Below are 24,362 nucleotides of genomic sequence, written 5' to 3' on the forward strand. Positions count from 1 at the left end.
ACTAAAAACAAAGGTAAAACGTGGGTAATATTCTGAATTTTCTTGTATCTGTCTGGAGGTTTTTTCAGATGTATGGAATCAATTGTATATTGATGATACCATGTATGTACTGAGTCAATTGCATAGAGTTGACATATACATCCGTAGGTTGCTAAAGATTGGTTTTGATGGCATGATTTGTTATCTTGGCTCTTTTCTGGTGATCTGACGTTATTATTTAGTGCCAATTTACTAGAATTAATCCTAACTGTCTGGCTGAATGTGTCTCATGTTTTGCTCCACACTTTGGCACTTTAATTAGTCTCAGTTTGTGGTTTGGATATGATATGAATCGAGATCAATAGATACTGCATTTTTAGCTTCATAATCTGGTCATATCTGCTGTCAGAGATATGTTATACTTTATCTCAGACTGCTTTGTTTCAAAACGATAGTTTACAAGAACACTTTGTACCTCTTCTTGCCAAGTCTTTGGTTGTTTCATGTTGAATCATGATCTTGTTGTGATCAGTTGGTGGTGTATTGTGCCTCACGTTGATTATGAAAGTTCGCATTACTGTTTGAGGTTGTCAGTGTTAATTCTATGTAACTGTGATAACATACTGATCTGAACAACTGATCATACAAGATCAGTAAAGCACGAATATCCTTATGTAGGATTTGCCTCTTTTATAACCTTATATAATTAACCTTATCAGCGGTTCTTAAGGAGCATTTAATAATGTTCATTTTGCATAGTTGTTAGTATAATTAGTATCTAATTATAATTTGTAAGAGTCTCCGATCTTGGAAGATTATCATTTGTTTATTCATAAGGGCCAACCTAGAAGAGTCATGTCCTTTATAAGGACATGTCTCTTGGGTGCAATATAAACATGAGGTAAGTATGAGGATAGAGAACACGCAATACACAATTAAGTTTGCTTCTTTACATTACTGCCTCATGCAATTTACTGCAGGGATAAGAACATTTCCAGAATAGTTATTATACTCCAAGTAACACTTTCATATACAGGACTGTATATTCAAGACCATCTTCAGCACAAAGAAAAGCCATTATATTAGTCAGATTTAGAGAAGAATTTACAGAAACTTTACATGGTATTAGAGCTCTAGGAGTCGAACTTAGGCTCTGCAAATTGACAATCAGATTTAAAATATCTAGCAACTCCCTCTACCTCCAATGGCTAGCACAATCAGACCCGAAGATAGGTTTGATGGAAAAGAACACTTCGTTGCTTGGAAATTCAGAATTATGATGATTCTTGAAGACAATGATGTAATATAGTTTGTTGATAAAGAATCCAAGCGACTTGATGTTGATCCTCCTAAAACTATATGGATTAAAGGAAACAGGAAAGTCATGCAAATCATATTAGATTAGGTCAAAAATGAAATAGTACCTATGCTAATGAAACATCAGATAACATTTCATATAATGAATGCATTATTAAATGCATTTGAGGTTAACAATGCAACTAAAACCCTTGCACTAAAAAGGCAACTAAATCATAGATAGATAAAGAAGGGAGAATCTATGAACTCTTACTTCCTAAGGGTGGCTAGTCTAAGATATGAACTTGCAAGTATAGGGACCATAATTGACGACAAGGAGCTAACACTTATGGCTATAGACAGGTTACGTGATTCTTGGGAAACATTCTCACAAGGAGTAAGTGCTAGAGACAATTTTCCTGACTTTAATAGATTTAAAGGAGATTGTCTTCAAGAAGAATAAAGGAAACTTAAGAAAGGAGGAAAATTGAAAACTGAGGAGAGGTGGGGGGGCACAGCGTGATGGCTATGATTGAAAATCCCTGAAGAACTTCATGTTCTCAACACAAATTCCTATAAAAGTATGAAGAAGCACTTCAAGAAGAAGAAGGGTAATCAAAGAAATGACAAACCTAAGAAATATCTATCCAAAATAAAATGCTTCAAATGTGAAAAATTTGGACACTATAGATCTAATTGCCCTGAAAATACAAAGCAGCAAGTAAAATGTACAAATGTTACTAGGAAAGAAGAAAACTATGATCCTGAGAAATGTGTATTATATTTTGCACTATCAAATGAAGTATCAAGCAAAGCATGGGTAATTGATAGTGGATCATCTCGACATGTTACAAGATACAAAAAAGTACTAGACTCAATATCAGAACAAGTTAATGGCAAAGTTACCATAGGTGATAATTCCAATCATTCAGTCAAAGGAATTGGGAATTGCACCTTGAAACTAAAGTCGGGTATTTCTCTTCATCTCAAAAGTGTACTCTCTGTACCAGGAATAAAGAAGAATCTAATCTCTGTTACAACACTTGAAGATGATGGACATAATGTTGCATTCATGGACAGTAAAGTAATGACCTGGTCTAAGAACTTTTCATTAAAAAATCAAAGTTGATTGGTCAAAGAAAGGGATACTTGTATGAATTAAACATAGAACCTATTCAAGCCTTAATTCATGAAGATGCTGATATAAACGAAATATGGCATGGAAGGTTAGGACATCTAAACTTCAGAGCCTTATCAACTATGGAGAAGATGCTTACCAGTTTACCTAAGTTGTGTTGGTTCCCAAAATCGCAAATTGGAAATCCAAGAGCTTGCCACTTCTTTGATAGGACTTCTCAATCAGTTTTGGCCAATGAACGGAAATCACTTAGATTCCCCTGCACTTCGGGCTCCGCTACACCCAGGCGGGTAAACCTTCACCTTGAACACTGACTACCCAATTCAAGGGTTTTCTATAGCGAATTTAAACTTTACAAGTTCCTCGGCTGGCAAGGTCCTTGAACTCGATCAGAACGAAATTGAAAATGGATGCTGAATATTTTATAATTTGAATGTTTTGTATAAATTTTGTAAATAATGAATTTGATGCTTGCAGGAGGAATATATTGATTTTCTGACTTCAACAAAAAGACCAGTGCCTTTGCTCATCCGGGCGATAGAGTCAACTTCAGAGAATTTTTACATACAACTTCATAATGTTCAATGCATTTGTACTGCCAACAATTTTGGTAATCTAGATGCGACAGACCAATTATAATGCAATCTTAAATTAGTCCAGATTGAAATTTAACTCCACTGAGACAAACTGGACACAGCTGTGGAAACAATTAAATATTTCACAACACCTATGATGATCAAATTTAAAATACTTAATTGACCATGTCTACTTATCTGATAACAAAATCATATGTAGAATTTTAAAATATATTTATGAAGGACAATTCGCCTACAGTTTTAAATCTCTGCGCCATTAAAGGCAAACGAAAGACATTTTATTTTATTATTAAAATAAAATAATTTTATAATAATAAAATAATGGAATTTTATTATAAAATCATATTGAACCCTTATTCCTCCTTACAATAAAATATAAATATAAAATGCTCCTTTTGAATCTGAATGTTGGGATCAATGTTCCTTATGTCTCCTTACAATAAATATAAAATGCCTCTTCCCAATAAGAATGTGTGTATGTTCGGATATATCCCCCTAAATTGTATCTTTTTGCTCCTCTTTTATATCCTTCTTCACAAATAGGTGTAATGTTTCAATATGAAACATTGTATCTTTTATTAAATTGCACCTTCTCATTATTTCATTCAAAACATCGATAAGGCATTGTTTTAATTGCATTAACAATTTCATTATTTGTTAAAGACTGATTAACATAATGCCCAAACTTGCGGTAACAATATGCAGAATTATAAGACTACATTCTTAACGAAAGCATCCGTCCAATGGAAGATGTAACACCTAGAACTTTTGTAGAGACGCCAAGATTAATACTGTAGAATCACTTAACCAACTCGTGGCACCGAATACAATATTTGTTGATGTTCCCAATCACCGAGTATATCCATAACATTTCGAAGCCATATTCAATTGATTTTGATCACTCCCGTGCCTTTATCGCATACACATTATTGCCATCACCCTCGGCACTGGATATATATTCGTGTCCTAATTCCTCTTGCATCATATCATACAAAAATCATATCGTTCATAGAGGAAAATTACTTCAAAAAATGAAAATGCATAGATCCTCATGCATTCGATTAGAGGCAACTTATATTAGACGTTCTGAAGTAAACAGAATCGCATATGTTACGTGCACTTGGTGTGACGTGATTTTTCCTAAGACTTTGATGGCTTCTCCGATTAAGAATTACTGGATTTCCCCATGAACATTTTGAAGAATCATTTGTTGTGCTTTTTCCTGTCCATCCTTTATCTGTTCGGGACTTCAGTCTTTGGGGTCTAGTAGGAGTTGCAGATTCTTGCACTGAAGGGTGAACTACTTCTTCAGGCTCAAGTGGCAAATAATTCCTACCAGAGGATAAGTGCTTTGTTTTTGCGTCTAAAGCCCTAACATATTCAAAAGGTTCACTACTTGCATAGGTAATACCTGTTATCAAGATCTGCTGACATTCGGCTTGGTGTCATCAGAATTGAATCTATACTTGATAAACTTGAGGCTCTTGGCAATCCTTCAATATTTGATTTTCTTCCAAACATATCAGATTGATTCTCTGATACATCAATTGCAAACCCATGATTTCCACCAGTAGTACCATTGCTTGTCATTGGTTCTGGTACAGGGAGATATTCAACTTCGTAGTTGTACTTTGGCAAGCAAAAGAATTTAAGAGCACCAGGTACAAAGTACCGAAATGGACCAAAATGCTTTTGGTACTTTTCTGAAAGCTCTAGAACATCACTCACAAAACCATAATATGCAACTGTAAGACCTACGTGAATGTCACCAGCTTGGACCCACCCAACTGCAAAAACATCTGTCGCTGTTATATTGCCCCTTACAATAGCTAATGCAGAAGAGATAGGATCCCTAACCCCCAACATTGTCCAAACAAGGGAGTTATTAGAGCTTCCAGGAATAATTCCAATTGGGACAGTCATTGCTTCTTTCGGATCATCTCTGTTAATCAAACCATTGAGAACCTTTCATTTGTTTATTGATATTTATGATACAGCCGCACTTTACTATCATATGATATCTCTGATGTATCTTAATATGGCGCAGGTTGGCTATCCAATACATGTTCTTTTGTCCCTTCTTAGGTGCTGAAGATTCCCATCTTTGTTTTGTATATTATTGAAACGTATATATCATAATCAATAAACAATCTTCTCCACCATCATTTCTTAAATGGAGACTCTAAAAAATTTAAGCTCCATCAAGTTGAATAAAGATCATTCAAGCATATGCAAAGGATGCGCTCTGGGTAAGAACACCAAAAGTCCATTTGATGATAGCACCAGAAAAACTAACAATGTTTTGGAATTAATCCACTCAGATTTATGTGGACCTATGTTTGTTCCTCTCTTGGAGGATTCTGGTACTATATACTTTTTATAGATGATTTCTGTAAGAAAACATGGATTTACTTCTTAAAATGTAAAGAATCAGAAGAAATCATTAAAAGATTTAAAGAATTCAACAACTTAACTGAAAACTTATTAGGACACAAAATTAAAACTCTTAGGATTGATAGTGGAGGGGAATATACTTCAGACTTGTTTAAAGATTTTTGTAAAGAAGCAGGAATTAAGAGGGAGTATATTGTTCCTTATAACCCATAGGAAAACGAGGTAGCAGAAAGGAAGAATAGATCAATTTTAGAAGCAACAAGAGCTATGATATTTGATCGAAATTTAGAATATTAACTCTGGGCAGAAGCCTCTTGTACTGTTGTCTATATTCAAAATAGAAGTCCTCACTCCCACCTTAGAGATAAAACTCTTGAAGAAGTCTTTTCTAAGGTTAAACCTAATATAAGCCATCTTAGGATATTTGGGTGCCCAGTATACATTCATGTTCCAAAAGAACAGAGAATTAAGTTAGAACCCTCTAGGAGGAAACGTATTTTTGTCGAGTACAGTGAAACATCTAAAGCATATAGAATTTTCGTACATAGTTAGAAAAACATTGAGCTTAGTAGGGATGTAATATTTGAAGAAGACTTAGCATTCAAAAGAGCCCTTAATTCTGAAGAAAATCATGAATCTAAGTTTCAGAGGGAGAACATTGAAGAAATTGAAGATGAAATTCAAAATGTTAATCTTGACGAAACTCAAAATCCTAAGAAAAGACCACTTTGGGCTATTAAGACTGTAGAGAAAGCACAAGACTTAGCTGCACCATCTAGAACCTTCAAAGAAAGCAAATGACCCAAAACATTTTCTAGTTACGCAACAAACATAATGATTTATCTAAATCAGAACCAACCAATGTTTCAGATGCTATTAAACATGCAACTTGGAAGGATGCTATGACAGAAGAATACCAATCCATTATTAAGAATGATGTTTGGAAAATTGTTCTAAGGCCTGAAGGAAAATCTGTTATTTCTTCTAAGTGGATATTTAAAATCAAGCATGTTGCTGACAGTAGCATTGAAAAATATAAAGCCAGATTTGTAGCCAGGGGATTCTCTCAGAAGGAGGGAATTGATTATGAAGATACCTTTGCTCCAGTTGTTAGATACACCTCTGTAAGGGCAGTCCTAGCTATTGTAGCATCGAAAGGATGGAAAGTACATAAGATGGATGTGAAGACAACATTTCTGAAAGGAAAGATTACAAAAGAGCTATATTTGGAACAACCTGAAGTATTTGAAAATCATAATCCTAAAGTCTTTGTTTACAGACTCAAGCAAGCTCTCTATGGGCTTAAACAGGCTCCAAGGGCATGGTATGAAAGAATTGACAAGTATCTCTCCAATTTAGGATTCTCCAAGAATGAAGCTGATGCAAATCTCTATTATAAAAAGGATAAGGGTGATATGATAATTTTGATACTATATGTTGATGATTTACTAATAACAGGTGATGATCATCTTATAGATCAATGCAAGAAAGATCTAAATCAGAGAATTTGAAATGAAAGATTTCAGACTCCATTACTTGCTAGGACTGGAAGTGTGGCAGAACTCTAATAGCATCATACTTAATCAAGGAAAGTATATATTAGACATCTTGAAGAGATTTGGAATGTTGAACTGCAAATCTACATCTTCTCCTATGGAAACTAATCTACATAAGCTTAAAGAAGCAGCAGCAGAATCACCCTCCATAGATTTTACTCCTTACAGACAAATGATTGGGTCTCTTATGTACTTGGTAAATACAAGACCTGATATTTGCTATGTTGTTAATGCTTTAAGTCAGTTTATGTGTGAGCCAAAAGAGATTCACCTAGTTGCAATCAAACACATGATGAGATACTTACAAGGCACTCTTAACCTTGGGTTCAAGTATAGAAAGTTGACTTGGACTTACATGGGTACACAACTCAAATTGGGCTAGAAGTGTTACTGATAGGAAAAGTACTTTAGGATGTTGTTTCAGTTTAGGATCAGCAATGATATCTTGGATATGCAGAAAGCAAGCATCAATACCACAGAGTTCTACAGAAGTTGAATACATTGCCACAATAATGGCCTCTCAGGAGGCAATGTGGCTTAGAAAGTTGCTTGTGGGATTATTTGGTCAACCCATTAATCCTACTATTATTCGTTATGATAGTTAGAGTTTCATCAAGCTTTCTATGAATACAATTTTTCATGACAAGTCCAAGCATATTGAAATTGCTTACCATTATGTAAGAGATATGGTAGATAGGAATATTGTAAAATTAGAATACATTTGCACTGCAGATCAGATAATTGATATTCTTACCAAACCTCTCTCTCGAGTGGAGATAGATCACTTTAGGAAAAGACTTTGTATGTTTGAATTATAATACATTTGTATTCCTTAATTATTAATGAAATAATTTTGAGTTAAAATTATTAATGAAATAATTTTGAGTTAAAATTATTATTGTCAGGCTATTGACTGTTATGGGCTCCACCATTTGTATTCATTATTTAAGAGGTGACTATCTCTAAGATAATGAACACTTGTATAAAAGACATTATGAGAGATGACGATCTTTTAGAAAATGTACTGAACATTAGAGAACTACTGTCAAATCTGGATGAGTTGAAGATCACATTGTGATATAGACATTTTTATGCTTGAGTCACAACTTGGATAAAGGAAGAATTTAATCATTCTCCGGGTTTTATCCTATGAACTGGTAGATCTTAACTCAGGATCATATTGTGATATAGGCCTACCAGTACCTATGAGTCACAACTTGGATAAATGAAGAATTTAATCATTCTCCATATTTTATCCTGTATGTTGCATTCCATGCAATACTGTTATCACTAGTATAAGTGATAAGTCATATCACAGGGATAGTAATATGACGTAGTATCATGTGTTCAATTATACCACATGCTTAGAAGATTCAAATAGATATAGAGTATCAATCTACGCTTATTCATCTTGATTGATGGTGCTAGATATGTTACCTCTCAATATATGATTATCAAATTAAGAGGGAGTGTTAATTCTATGCAACTGTGATAACATACTGATCTGAACAGCAGATCATACAAGATTAGTAAAGCATGAATATCCTTATGTAGGATTTGCCTCTTTTATAACCTTATGTAATTAACCTTATCGGGGGCTTCTTAAGGAGCATTTAATAATGTTCATTTTGCATAGTTATTAGTATATTTACTATCTAATTATAATTCTAAGAGACGCCGATCTTGGAAGCTTATCATTTGTTTATTCATAAGGGCCGACCTAGAAGAGTCATGTCCTTTGTAGGACATGTCTCTTGGGTGCAATATAAACATGAGGTAAGTATGAGGATGGAGAACACACAAAACACAATTAAGTCTGCTTACTGCCTTATGCAATTTACTGCAGGGATAAGAACATTTCCAGAATAGTTATTATACTCCAAGGAACACTTCCATATACAGGACTGTATATTCAAGACCATCTTCAGCACAAAGAAAAGGCATTATATCAGTCGGATTTAGAGAAGAATTTGCAGAAACTTTACAGTCAGGCTGCCTTAATTAATAGTTTTGTTCTCATAAGGCTGCTTAAGGCTGCTTAAAATGTTTTGCTCTTTGTTATGATATGCAGAAATCTAGCTGACGATTTTGGGTAGTACAAGGAATAGCTTCGACTAACATAATGTTTTAGATGTTACATATTTGCTTCGCATGCTTCAAGAATTGTGTTCAGACTGACTATTTACATTGCACAAGTGGAATGACCCCCGGTGGCTCATGCTGAAATTATGCTGAAGAAGTCTCTTTTTTTGGTTTTGAAGTTTCATAATTTTTTTGTGGTTTGAGAATACTTGCTTTATGGTTTTTCAAATATAGAGAAATTCTAAACTTGAAATGTAAAAGAAATAATAACAATTCAAATCCAACTTGTTTGCTATAATTCACTTGCAAATATTTACAATGTCAATGTAGTATGCAATTAATGATTATAAAAAGAACCTGGCAAAGAAAGATAATCATCTTGAGTGCTGGAATTTGCCATCATGAACCAGTGCAACCTTTAATTGCAAACGCTGCTTCCAGTATGATAACCACAGCTTTCAAATAAACAACACCACCGTATGTGATTTGATTGCAGCTGTAGAAACTCAAATACTGCTATAGCAGTTCAGATCGCAGCACAATAATCATCCCCAAATGGCATTATTCCTTGAGAAATCTTGTAGAAATTCAGATGCCAGTGGAAGCCATCCTTCCTATCTTCAAATCACAGAACTAGTAATTAATTTACTCTCAGAAAAATACCTTCAAACTCAGACTGTAACGTAGGACCGGTAATCAGAAAGACACACAATCCATTGGCAATGAAAGCCAATTCAAAGTGCAGATCAGATTGGAAGAAATCCTCAAATTCTCCGAACTCCAATGCCAAACCCTTGAGCTCTCCAAATTCATGAAAGGCATAAACAATAAAAAGATGCAACAATCCTTTTCCAAGCATTGTATTTATAACTTTTAATGCTAAGGCTTCAAGCGCACACTTTTCAGTTAAGAGACTTCCTCATTACACTTTTCACTTAAGTTATAATTTTGCATTTGGAAGCATATTCAACTCTAAATATAATAACTCATTTACAACTCAATGGCTAGAGTCACTTTTCACCAAAGAGCCTTCTTCAACACACCATTCAATTAGAACAATAAACTCATAAAGTTATGAATTAAGTTACGACTTAATAAATAACCTCCAATATGCATCATATTATCAAAGCTCAATGAAACACTGATTATAGGCGTCACTACTACACTGCCAAAAATGGAAACCCAGTCTCCTGACTTACTTTAAATAGTAAGTTGGACAAACAGAGACCCTCAAAACAAAGTGTCAGGTCACGAGGGTCGCAATGCTGAACTGATATACCCATGCTCCTGGAACTTGCTAAATTGGAGACATTACAAGCTACATCTTACTTGGTTGACTTGGCAGTAGAAAGGCTCAAAGAAGTAAGAACATAGATGAAGAGATAGAAACAGGAGATAAGGGAGAATAAGTTTTAAAAGATCTAGAGATTTGTCAATAATAAAGCAGGATACAAGTTCATGGACAATATTATGCATGTAAGAATACCTTTTAATCAGCACAAATACATGTAAAGTATTTTGCGCTAAGAAAAGCATAATATTTAGTGTTTTATATTAATAAGGGCGTAAATCTTCTTCTGTACTTAAGAATAGTGAGTTCCTTGGCCTATGGCTGAACACCGTGATTGATTATATTATAGCTAGTTAGATTCTCGCAATAGTTTATCCCAATCTGAGTGTTCCATATAAAAATAGGTGTTCATAGGTATATGCTTGTATTATTATGTGTTTCCCTGATAATCATTTGAATCAATAATCAGTAACTCAGAATTGTGACTGAACTGTTAAAAACATTGTTTATGCTGATTCACTACCCCTCCCCTCCCCTTCCCCCCATCCCTAAACCCCTCACGCGTCTCAGCATCCAGAGGTGTTCAACAAATAGAATGTTCCATCAATTACGGAATAATTTATTCAACATCCTTTCCACTGAATCCAAGTGTGTGCATGGAATTTGTCTATCCTGGTAATATTTTTTAGAAAGAAAAGACAATTCTATGGGAGCCAATGGATTTAACTAATCAAATCCATAAAAATGAGACAAGAATACATAAAAGGAACATTCATTGTAAAAATTTGAAGATCAAATGTGTTTAAAAAATAAGATGCCTTACAAATCATACATGAAAATTCCACCTGTTTAGAATAACCACCTTTTTTTTCCTTCGGCATTCATGCCTTCTTGTTTTGGTTTCTTACTTTTCTGTACATATCCTCCATCTGTTTACTTTCCTTGTCTACTTTCCCTAGGATATTGAATTTTTTTTGAGCTTACCTCATCAGCTTAGTTAAGGATTGAGGTCTATGTGGATTCTTTTTGAGCACTATATATATTGTCTCTTGGTGGGAAAGCTTCATTGATTGGTTTTCTAGTGGAAAGTTTTGAATGATCAAAAAAGAGTTGATGGCTCATCTAATCAAAGTCTCTAACAGAGGCCAACTTGAAAACATGCAAAATGAACCTCCATTCTTTACTTTGTAGACAAAAAGAAAATCAAAATGTTTCTTTTTTGCTACTTTGAATAATTTAGTACTGCCATTATGTCATTGTATACTGTAGCAATCAATTCATATTATAGTGTAACTTAGTAAATTGTCACTTAACTGTGGTTTCCTATTGCAGATTGTTCATTCACTTGACAAAGAGAACAAAAAGAAGCTGCTTTTCTTTGCAACAGGCAGTGATCGTGCTCCAATTAAGGGTCTTGCAAACCTTCGGTTCGTTATTTCTAAGAATGGTTTGTTTCACATACTCTACTTACCAAGTAATCAGAATATGAACAATTTGAGAAATTAAGTTATCTGAAAAGCATTGATGGCATAACCTACTGATAATTCATCCTGTTATGCTGTAGATTGAAAAAGCTATACAAAAGGAAGAAATGCCTCTCAAATATAGGATTTGTTCCAAGAAAGTGGAAGAAGTCAGCAAAGTAAAAAAAACATATAATTTTCAATAATGATCAAAGTGTCAACAAACTTGAAAGTCTTAACCATTAGGAATAGACAAGAATTATGGTGAGATGACCGTGGGCTAGGAAATGAATTAAATACAAAAATTCTTTGAGGAAAGCACAGAAGCAAAGCACCATAACGTTGTAAACTGAAAATGGTTAAAACCCCTTAACCACAACAGCTGAGTACAGTTAACCATGGAAGATGTGAAAACTCCAAAACAATAACAATCCCAACAAAATATATGATGAAATTATAGGAATAAGGAAAACAAAACAACGAGTGTTTAGAGTTCTCTGAAGTCTATATTCAGTTAGTCTCTAAGAAACAAGGGATGAATTACTAAGCTCATTGTTGACAGATGACTCAACATTTTGTTAAATATGAGATAAAGATGACATTGTATGAAATTATATTTATTAAATAATTGGAAATATTAACTTTGAAGTTATGTGGATGTGCTGAATATATATCTTAGTTGTTTGGGTCGTTGTGGGCAGTCATCTTAAACCGTTTCATTTATTCTGGCTGATCCTAAATGAACATCTTCTGTTGCATTACGAAACTCTTGTACTGTTTTAGCAGATTGCATTTCCAGTGTTCATTGTGTTATACCCATGCAGAATTTTCAAATAAAAAGAAATATTCCTTTAGGATGGCCGACCTAGCTGTAAAAGGGCATAATTGAGGCCAAGCTGGTATTTATCAAGGCAAATTACTTGTCTTTACTTAGCTTAACTTGGTCAATCCTTTCTCCTTCGTCCAGAGCAACCTATTAAGGGCATAATGGAGACAGAAGAACAACATGTTAGCAGGTTTCAGCTGCTCTTGAGATGGCAGAAGCAACAGTAGTGTTCCATTAAATAGAATTCAGAGGGGGCAGAACGGGCATGTTTGTGGATTTGCATACAGATTAATATTATACTCTGGAAATTATATATTGTTAATCTATGTATTGTTATTCCCTTCAGTATGAAGACCCTTAAGAATTTCCCAATTCTCCCTTCGATTTTCTTTTATTTCTTATCATATAACGTTTCAATACTGTTGTCCTTTGTTTTCAGACTTGCCAGTTTTACATGGTTTATGTATCATGAAATACAAAATGCAAGATAACGAGCAGTATTGGGTGGAGTAACAGAACATCGAGCAAGGAACACAATATATTGCAAGCAATATTCAAAAAATCAATTTGCCAAAATCTACCATATGCACCAAACAATTGAGAATATGAAATATTGCAGACAATGAAAGTGATAGCAGTCTGACCTCCTTATTGTAGCAGTACAGATTGGAGATTACATTCGATAGTGGCAAGATGAAAAGCCTGCATTTAGAGCCATTAGGCTTATATATGACAGAAGTTATAAATGTTGATCCCTGCAACTTGGAGACTCCTGTCAATGAGCTGAGAAGGCATGCACTGGAAAACAATAGTGAACTCTCCGAACTGTTCTGAGACTGCACCCAGTAACTCCCAATGGTCACCAAAAAGCACTAGAAATGTGCAAAGCCACTATAAGCCATCCCACTCAGAATATCTCATGCTATATTAAGATGCACATCCAGAATCTTTCTGAAATAGGAAGAGCCATAATGAAGAGTCTGCAGGTCAAAGTTCCAAGAAATAATCTTTCCACCAGTTAAAGGATGCCACAATAAGGAAGATATTTGTTTGCCAAAATAATGAAATTGGCTCCAATGACTTGTTCACAGCACTTGGCACCTTATCATCAAAATCTTATTACCAAACATTAGATGGCTGATACAAATATTCAACAAACTTTAGAGCTCTTCCCACCCCCTCTTCTCATGGTGGTAGCAAAATTAAATCATTTCAATGCAAACTGAAGAATAGTCAGCCCCACAAATATTTTGCCAAGAACTATATACCTCGAGGTATAAGTATCAACCTTCAGCCAACAATATATGTGATTGACATAAACTCTATTTTATTAATCGAAAAGGACAATAACCTTTGTCTATTTCTTTCCAAACATTTATCGGAGAACAATATCCACCGTTCGTAGAGAGAAGCACCTTCAGACATTAATACCTACATGGAATATTACAAGTGTGCTACATTAATACTATCTGGTGGAAGAAAGCCAATCTGCTGCACAGTCAGTAATTTAACAAAATCTTTGTGATAATTTTCTACTGATGCATGTCCATTTTTATTCCTAAATCAAATAGAAAATTTGTTTCCAAAGGACACAAATTTGTACAATGTGAATTTTATCATGAATCCACCCTTTATGAAGAGCTAGGTTTTTGTCCAGCCATTTTGTCAATCTCTTGAAGGTTTCATCCTCCAAAATATGCTTCAATGCAAGGCTTCATAAATTCATCCATATCAAAACCCATAAGCATGCCTTGCCACAGCCCCAAGACCTATTTATGAAGACTTCCAAGTACGCTGACCTTAATATTTGTCACAATTGGAGAATTTTATTAAATAGTGACTTACTTTATTATTGTCACTTTATTTAAAGTCTTCTCTTTTATATGTGTTGGTGAAAAGTTTTGTAAGTGCTCTCAGCGATAGGGGAAGCTCCCTTCTTACCATGGGTGGCTCTAACAAAGAATTAATTGAAAATTATAAAATGTGGCCCTTGGAAACATCATTTCAAAATGAAGCTAGAGACATTGTTCAGAAAGCCATAGCGAGATGCATCTATGCAAATGGATTGTCGTTTAAGGTTGTTCAGTGACCTTACTAGCAAAAAATGTTGAGAGCAATTAATGAGGCTCCAAAGGGGTTCAAGGGCTTGGTTTTGAGAAGGTATACACCACTTTAATGGATAGAGAGGTGATAAGTATAGAGGCTTCCATGCAGCCCTTAACGATTCATTGATCAAAGCAAGTGTGAGCATAGTATTCAATGGATGAAAGATGTGAGAAATTGTGCTTTGGTCAATGTTATTGTGGTGTTCACAAGAGGAGCAATGTGTTCTGAAAGTCGTGGATTCTGAAGAAGAGGTGAGGGATGGTCCTTTCATTGCAAACATTCTCATCCAAGCCATTGAGCAAGTTGGCCCTCAAAATGTTTTTCAAGTAATAATCGACAATGCCAAGAATTGTAGGGTTTTTGGCTTGTTGATTAAGGAGTGCTTCAAACACATTTTTTGGACACCTTACGTTGTGCACTCACTCAACCTAATGCTGCAAAAAATTGGCACTAAGATTGAGTGAATTAAAAAAATGTATGAAGATGCATAGGATATCCAACTGTTCATCACGAGCCACAATATGACACAAGCCATATTTAGGCATTTCTCGGAATTAGAGCCCTTGAAGGAAAGCTATATTGAGCAACCTGAAGGATTTGTTGACCTTAGCAAGAAGAATATAGTATGCAAGTTGGACAAAGCTCTATATGGTTTGAACCAAGCCCCTAGAGCACAGTATGAAAGACTGCACAATTATTTGGTGAAGATTGGTTTTGCAAGAACTAATAATAACAACAATCTATACTTGAAGATAGGTAAAAACAATGAGGTACTGCTATCTGAAATGTTTGTTGATGATATCATATTTGGAGGAAAGGAAGCATTATGCAAATCATTTGCAGATGAGATGAAGAAGGAATTTGAAATGTCTATGTTTGGTGAGATCAAATTTTTTGTTGGTTTACAAGTATATCAAATGAAGCAATGTATCTTTATCTCCCAATCCAAATACATCAAGGAGATATTGAAAACTTTTGGAATGAAAGATTCAAGACCAGTTAATACACCTATGGCCACTGGAGATAAGTTCTCTAAGAATGATGATTCTACTTATGCAAACTAGACATTGTATAGATCAATGATTGGAAAACTACAATATGTTGTTCACAACAAACCTAATGTTGCATACAATTTAAACATGTTTTAGAAATTTAGTCAGTTTAGTTTAGTAAACTTTCTATATTTTCAAATTTTAATTTATTATTGTTTCAATCTTAAAATAGGTTGTCTAGACCCGCTTTGCCTCCAACATTACTATTTTGAGATGTCTTGTAGAGGTTAAAGAGGCATTGTCTACAATGATAACCAATGCTCATTGGAGCATGCGAAGGCAATCTAATAGTGCAAGGGCAACTGCCATTAAGGCATTGATTCTAGATGACTCTTGGTGGGATCGTTTTGTGTACCTTCTAAAGTTCACTAAGCTTATATTGAGCATGATCTAATACACTGACATTGATAGACCTTTCTTGGGTAAGGTACACGATGTCATTGACTCCGCGATTGAGGATATTAGAAATATCATAAATGAGAGAGAGGAAGATCTTGATGAAAAGTTCTTTAGATGGACCAAAATGACTAGCTCTTTGCATCCACTTGCCTTTGCATTGAGCCCCAGGTTCTATAGCCATTCAGTTCTTAGGGAGAGTATCACTAGAGTTGCCCCCTACAAAGATCTTAAAGTTTCTAAAAGGTACAAGGAAGCCCTACAAAGACTCTTTCCCAAGCACCTACGACCTGTAGTGAGGTCCGAATTCATGAGTTCCGTGAGCACCGATGATTGTGGTCTTGAAGCTCTTGAAGACAAGAACAATGTTGATGCTCATAACCTGTAACACATTGCCATTAAGATTTAATCACAAGTAAGTTTTTACTCTTAAGATTCTAATTCTAAATTCTTTATTGATGAATATTGAATTTATAAAAAAAATTTAAATTATGCAAAGCTCTTTATTCTCTAATTTCAAAATTGTAAATCTTGATAGGTAGCTAATTCATTGTCATCTAAGAGGAACTCAAGTACATACTCCTTCATCCACTCAATAAAACACAACAAAATAAACCCCAAGAAGGCAGATACTTGGTCTTTGTGTATTCAAACTTGAGGCTCACAACACACAAAGACAATACCTACAAAAGGGGAAGGCAAAGAATCTGGATGTTGAATGAGAGTCTACGGAGTTAGGAGCCCACTTTTATGCACTTGCAATTATGATGGTGATCGCGAGCTACTTAGTGATGTTGAGGCTGATCCTAAGGCTGCTAGTACTAATCCTAGTGACACTATTTGTGCTTCTAATCTGCAACAGCAGAATGATGATGATTTGTTTAAAGATTTTTGATGATATTTGATCTGATGACTGATTATTAATGTTGACATTATTGTTTTTGAAGCAAAACAGTGATATGGTGTTTTGGCATTTTGGTATGTCATTTGAACTAAAACATAAAATATGTCCGTGTGTGTTTTGCTAAGTAGCTTTAATATTAGCATAGTGGTGTATGAACTTATTTGCTGCAGCATATTTTTACATATATATGTTGAAACTTGTACAAACAAACCTAAAATGAACCCGAACTAAACTCAAACAAAAATTGGACAAATTTTGAACCTGCATCCATACCAGAATTTGAACCGTCAATTTAGGTTTATATCGTACTTCAGAGACTTGGTCTTGGAGAATACTCTGCATGCCCATAGTTTTCATCACAACAAATGCTCAACGACTTAGAAAGTACTAAAATTCTCTTAAAGAAACATTTTTTTACAGAATTCAATTACAAAATGTAATAAATTAAAAAAAAGACATCTTGAAAAAGAAGATGCATGGTATTATAGAAAAGACAACATGTGAAAAACATTTTTTAACCAGCATTTTCCTCATTACCAGGTTTTTCCTACGTCCAAAATAATTCAAAAGTTAAACTTGTAAAAACTTGCCTAGCAAAAAAACAAAGATTGTTAACTTAGAGAGTACACATAGAGTTCGCAAACCATGGCTTGTACTACTGCTATATTATTGCTATCATGATTTATTTATATGTTAATATTGTTGTTAGCTCTCTCTCTCTCTCTCTCTCTCTCTCTCTCTCTCTCTCTCTCTCTCACACACACACACACACACACACACGTATGTTGAAAAACTCTCAAATATATATGTTGGTGTAATTTAATATTCACTAATTACTCTTTACTTAAGCTTACTTAGGATAATTCATTGCATAATAGTTTATTGTTGAGACACCATGGAGTTGGCACCTCAATTGAGCACATGGTGTTGGAGAATTCCACTCTAGGTGGTGATAGTTGTTATCTCAATCCGCCTTTAGTCACATTATCATCCTCATCATTGCACATACTTCATTGCATAATGGAGGATGATCTACTTTTGGTGGACATGTGATTTCACCTTTTGTAGGTGATAGGTTATCTTCTCCTTGTCTTTCTCTCTTATCACCTTTCTTATATAAGTAGGCCTATTATGTACTATCTATCAATCCATTGATATTCGTTCAAGTCCATAATTAGTAATATGATTTTTGCATCTTAATGCAATTGTCTTGTCAATCTCTTGTGGAAGTTATCTTGGTCTTTCATTTAATCCTAGGGGTGTTGTAGCTTAACAATATGTGTGTGTGTGTGTATGCATTTATTTGTGTGTGCGCTTGTGTATATACCCTTGTTGCTTCCAAAAAATAGCCCCTGATGCCCTCCCCAAAATGCATACTGTGTTGTGCTCCCATCCCTCTCCCCGAAATGCCATGGGAAATAGTTGAACAATAGAAATAATAAAAGATAAATAAGAAAACAATTTATTTGTGGATTACTCACAAAAGGGAGGGTCACATGCACCATTTTTGTGTTTCTCTTGGCCTAAACTCCATATTATGAACTTAAATAATTTCATCCAATCATTCTTGTGTGAGTATCTTATGTAGACACACGCTTTCTATTTGTTACAATATCGTTACTCTATTTTAAGTTATTTTCTGCCCTTTCATTTCAGTCTTGATAGAGGTTTTGCAATAGTTTTCTATAATTTTGACTCAACTTGAGGTAGAATTTGGAGAAAAACGTGTTATTGGTGAGGAAGGATGATACTTGTGACCTTTCACCACTTTGTTTGCCCAGTTTCAAAGTCTTACTTGGCAATTGTAAAAATAATATTTTGTTGTTTCCTTATTAGTTTCTGCCACAGTTAGGATACTAATGTAATCATCTAAATCAACTAAATGTCAAAGCATCAACCAATCAACATCCACTATTAAAATATGATCACCAAATTTTCTAAAGTTTACATTTTTCAGATTTATTTTAAACTACATAAAAAAAATATCTATTATTCTATTAGCTAATACTATGCTTCACTATTACATAATAGTGACTAATTTTGTCTTATTTCTTTTGACAATATGTTGATGACAAAACCACTTGATTTTTAATAATAACTTAACAAACATCTACAATTTTATCTATCAAACATTTAAAAAAGAGTTAATGTGTTATTTTAATGAATTCTATTAAGATCATTATTTTTTATTTAATATTATATAATATTTATCATTATTAGATAAATAATATTAACTAATAAATAAGAATGTAATCTACTTTATACATATTAATGAAATAATTAAACATAGTTGCAATATTAAAAAAAATATTATTTATAATAAATAGTAGAATTATTATTATAAATAATAATAGTTGTCATGGATAACTAATGGTATTTATCATTATTATAATGTAGAACAATGATTACATGTATAGTTATACACTATTAGTTAAAGTAATTATTATATATTGATGCAAGGGCATCCAAGGGTCAAGGCTATTGACTCAGATGTGGGTTTTGTTCAAAATTTGCTACCGGGGGTCATAACTTTTGACTCAGATGTGGGTTTTTGACTGAAATTTTACAGGCAATTGCGTGAGAAGTTATTTGGATTGTCGATAACCTTAGCTCAATAGGTGACCAATTCGACATTTTTTCGGGAGCCTGAAATATCATGTTGACCTCTGAAATTGGCTTTTCGTGTTTTCCGAATTTTTTTAGAAAGTTGTTTTTGTAATAAATCCGAAATCAATTTGATTTCGTCAATTAGTTGGCAATTCATCTTGCCTTAGGGGCTTTTCTTGGAAAAAAAGGGGATTTGTAGGATGGGTTTTAAAAATTAACATAAATGGAAAAATCCATTTTTCTCGAAAAATTGCCAAATATGGTAATTTTTGGAATTGTAATAAGTAGGTGTTTTATTTCATGGATAGGCTGAGTAGAATTGCGTGAGTTTAATAAAAGATTATGGTGTTCTAAAACTTCTGTGTTGTGATTTTCTGATTTATTCTTTGAAGATTTAAGGGTTACATCATTTGGTATTAGAGCAGCAAGATGGCTGGGAGAGGAAGAGGAAGAGGAAGAGGAGGTGTCACCCTGATGCAAAGATTGGTGCTGAATATGCAAAGGGAGATTGAATGACTCAATGAGCGAATGGATAATCAAGGAATACAAAGAGGAAATGAATCTGATGAAGAGGGAGAAAATGTAGAGGAAAGGCTAGGAGAGATGAGCTATGAAGATAGAGTTCTCAAGGCTTTAGAAGGAAGAAGTGATGCAATAAAGATTGACGTTTCTGACTATGCTGGTAGTCTTAAGCGAGAAGAACTAATAGACTGGCTAAATGAGATGGGGAAATTTTTTGAATAGAAGCCTATAACAGAAGAAAAGAAGATGAAGTTTGCATGCACAAAGTTAAAACAACATGCAATGATATGGTGGGATCACCTCCAAAAGGAACAAACTAGAAATGACAAGGAAAAGGTTTAGACATGGATCAAAATGGAGAAAAAGTTGAGAGAAAAATTCTTGCCCGTGGATTATTCACAAACCCTCTTTTGTAGATTCCAGAATTTGAAGCAAAACTTGTCTTCAATGCAAGACTATACAAATGAATTCTACAAGCTATCCATGCATATAGAGCATCAAGAAAGTAATGAGCAGATGGCTGCTAGATATGTGAATGGCCTAAAATTCTCTATTCAGGATGAACTGGGCATGCACCGTGTTAACAATATGGAGGAAGCCTACCGATTAGCTCTGAAGGCTGAAGAAAAGTAGAATAGGCAATATAACCAAAGGAATAGAGGTGGTCAAAGGGGTACCTCAACCCCATTTGGAGGAGCTTCTAATAATGGTTGGGGAGAGAGTTTTCAAGGTTCTGAAAAAAATATAGACACTAGGCAAGATCCTCCAAATCAAGAAAGAGGAAGGGGTTTCAGAGAGGTTGAGGCTACACAAGCGGAAGAGGCTAGGAAAACCAGAGAAGACCTCTCACTTGTTTTAGGTGTGGAGAAGAAGGACATAGGGCTTTTGAGTGTTCCAATTTTAACATCCAGGACAGGAATCAAGGAGGTCCATCCAGAGTGAACCTAGCTTAGGCTGACAATGAATCTAAACTAGAAGTATCTCTGGATATGGGAGAAAGTCTCGTGATGGGAAGGACAATGATTATTCCAGGCAAGGAGGATGTAGAGGAGAAAGGCATTGATGATTCATGGCTTAGAACTAACATATTTCGGACAAGGTGTACCTCTAGAGGAAAGGTATGTCAAGTAATTGTTGATGGAGGCAGTTGTGAGAATATGGTTTCTAAAGAAATGGTGGAGAAACTAAATTTCTAGTGTGAAAAGCACCCTCGTCCTTATCGAATTGCATTGTTTAAAAAGGGAAGTGAAGTCACAGTAGACAAGAGGTGCCTTGTTAAATTTTCCATAGGAAAGGTCTACAAGGATGAGCTATGGTGTGATGTGATTTTGATGGACGCATGCCATGTCCTCTTGGGTCAACCCTGGCAGTATGACAGAAAGGTTATTCATAATGGGGAAAAGAATACTTACACCTTCTGGAAGGATGGATCTAAGGTAGTCTTTTTACCTCTCAAGGGTGATGGGAAAACTGAAAGTATGCAATCTAAAAAGGAAGTTGTCAAGGAGATGAATGTAACAAGGTGTTGTTATGCATTGGTAGCACAAAAGGGGAAAGAAGAAGACTTGACTATACCACCAGAAGTAGCTGTAGTGTTGGGAGAATATTCAAATGTTATTCTAGAGAAGCTACCTAATGGACTTCCCCCAAAATGAGATATCCAACACCATATTGATCTTATTCCAGGAGCAAGTCTTCCCAATCAAACGGCATACAGAATAAGTCCAACACAGCATGCAGAACCGGACAAACAGGTGACTGAGCTCATACAAAAAGGCTTAGTACAAGAAAGCAAGAGCCCATATGTTGTTCCAGCATTATTATCCCCAAAGAAAGATGGAACATGAAGGATGTGTATAGATAGTCGAGCTATCAATAGGATAACCATAAGGTATTGTTTTCCTATCCCACGTTTGGATGACATGATGGATGTTCTTGCTAGAGCAATGTATTTCTCTAAGATTGATCTACGAAGTGGGTACCATCAGATCCGCATCCGAGAGGGGGATGAGTGGAAAACAACTTTTAAAACTAGGGATGGTTTGTATGAATAGAAGGTTATGTCGTTCAGTTTATCCACCTAGTACTTTTATGAGACACGTGAACACTATGTTGCATCCCTACATTGGTAAGTTTGTAGTAGTTTATTTTGATGATATATTGATTCTTAGTAAGGGAAGGGAAGAACATCTGCAACACCTAAGGATCATATTGGGGGTACTAAGAAGAGAAAAGCTCTATTCTAATGTCATGTTCCCTTCTCCACACTAGTGCTTTGGCACTAGGTTAATCTATCTCCACATCCGGATAGATTAACGGCATTAGCTATCAGGATGCCTACCAGTCACATTGGAGATTTTATCTTATGGACTTCAGTTATTTTATTAAAGTGTGGATAAAGTTACTTTATGTTATAAAGTCATTTACCTTATAAAGTGACTTAAGTGAGTACAAGACAAATTTGTGTTTTATCCCATATTCCTTATTTCATTGTTTTCCCTCACTTCGAGGTTATAAAAAGAGCTTGCATTGGGATTTACAAACAAGAATTTATGAACTCAAATATTCTGGAATTCTCGTTGCTTTGAAGTGACTAGGCAAACTCTGAGGACAAAACCACTCGAGTTGTGAGGAAAATTGGACACCACCCAATCCTTCCTTTGGAAAAAAGTTATCAATATCAAGTAGAAATCGGCAAGTTGAGTTGAACTACAAGTGCATTCTATTATTTCTACAGTAGATTAAAATAAGGCATTTAGAGTCCACCAGATTCAGCATTGGGTAGTCGGCAGAGAGAAATGTCAGGCTTAAGGCCGTAGGTGGAAGAAGTTAACATTCCTAAAGTCTACATACCTTCTACGGACATTGTATGGACGGGTTGAAATCATTGGCTAGAGTGTTCAGTGAGGGATCATAAACCCAAGCGAACCCACATCAAACTACTAGGAGGTGTTGGAGCCATCATTTCTAGTAGGATATGAAGGACGTGACCACCAAGGAAAGCGCAGGCTGAGGACCATGGGGTGAGCTCGGCACTATTCATGAAAGCTTCAGATGTTGCAGTTTGGGTTATACTCTCCACGGGTGAAAGCTAACTCCATCCTCCAGTGCTATACTTCCCACAGTTTTGAGACCATATCGTAGCTGGTAGCTGGTAGCAGGTTGGATGGAAAACCAAGAGTGTTGACTGAGTGTATCCGTGGAGCAAACCAAAGGATTTCAGTGGCATTATCCTTGGACGAGAGTGACAAAATACCATCTATGATACAAGAGGAGATGCAAGTTGCGCTTGTATGAAATGCACAGTAGAAAAGGATTTGACTGAGGATCACTCTATATCAACCCATTCTTTTCGTCTATGAACACGTGAAGTTTGATAAACTGCTAGCCGCCAACTTACTATACAATCGGGTTTTTTGAAGATGTTAGGGAGCAGACGTTCTTGGTGACAAGTCAGAATATGGGAAGAAGTGACGTGGAACGAGTCCACCATTAAAATATTCTCCAGTTTGACTATATGTATATCTTTGTCAAATCTTTTTAATATTGCATTACTCATTGGAACTGTTCTCAGAAGTTGAGTATTCAGTTATGAGATTGGCAATTTTATTACTCTTGTTGCAATATTAATGTATTGGTGATTATTTAGAAACCTGGTGAAAAGATTCAAATTCTTGGTTGTTTAGCAATCTCCAATATATCATTTTCTGCTGGTAACTTTTACAGCAATGCTCGATATTAATTGTACCAAGCTGGACTTCTTGACATGTGTTCTACAAAATTACCAGTTACAGTTTCAGAACTCTGCTATTAAAATTAGTCAAGATTATTACAGTGGTATCAAAGCCACAAGACCTGCCATCTTGTGGGACATAATAGATATTTTGCGGACCAGTTTTATCCAAAATGACAGGCAAGAATGAGTAAAAGACAACATAAATTTAGTCACCTATAGTCGGAACAGGTAGATTCTTTATATCATATCGAGATTGAAGATAGATTTTCAATGGATGAGGAAATAACATTTGGAACAGGTGAACAAACTGATATTATTCAATAGGTTGATCATTTGGCACAGGTTGAACTGGAAAATAACGTTCAAATGGCACATAATGAGACAAAATAGGAACGTGAAGGGACACATTGCGGGCTAT

The 24,362-nt window shown here is 35.0% G+C and overlaps 1 protein-coding gene across 7 annotated transcripts in view; it reads left to right on the forward strand.

The window, feature by feature from the left end:
* The window catches only part of LOC149575791 (uncharacterized), a 315,107-nt gene that overhangs the window by 279,674 nt on the left and 11,071 nt on the right, over positions 1-24,362 (forward strand). For 5 of the 7 annotated variants that reach the window (XM_089815588.1, XM_089815590.1, XM_089815589.1 and 2 more), the window contains one exon: positions 11,665-11,779. In XM_089815588.1, coding sequence (XP_089671714.1) covers positions 11,665-11,779 — 115 coding nt within the window. The remainder of the gene's footprint in view (positions 1-11,664; positions 11,780-24,362) is intronic. The other 2 variants (XR_016360237.1, XR_016360238.1) reach the window with 1 other exon arrangement.

This window comes from Cupressus sempervirens, chromosome 2 (genome assembly GCF_028749045.1).
Source record: "Cupressus sempervirens isolate cs-2001-9-10 chromosome 2, ASM2874904v1, whole genome shotgun sequence".
NCBI lineage: Eukaryota > Viridiplantae > Streptophyta > Pinopsida > Cupressales > Cupressaceae > Cupressus > Cupressus sempervirens.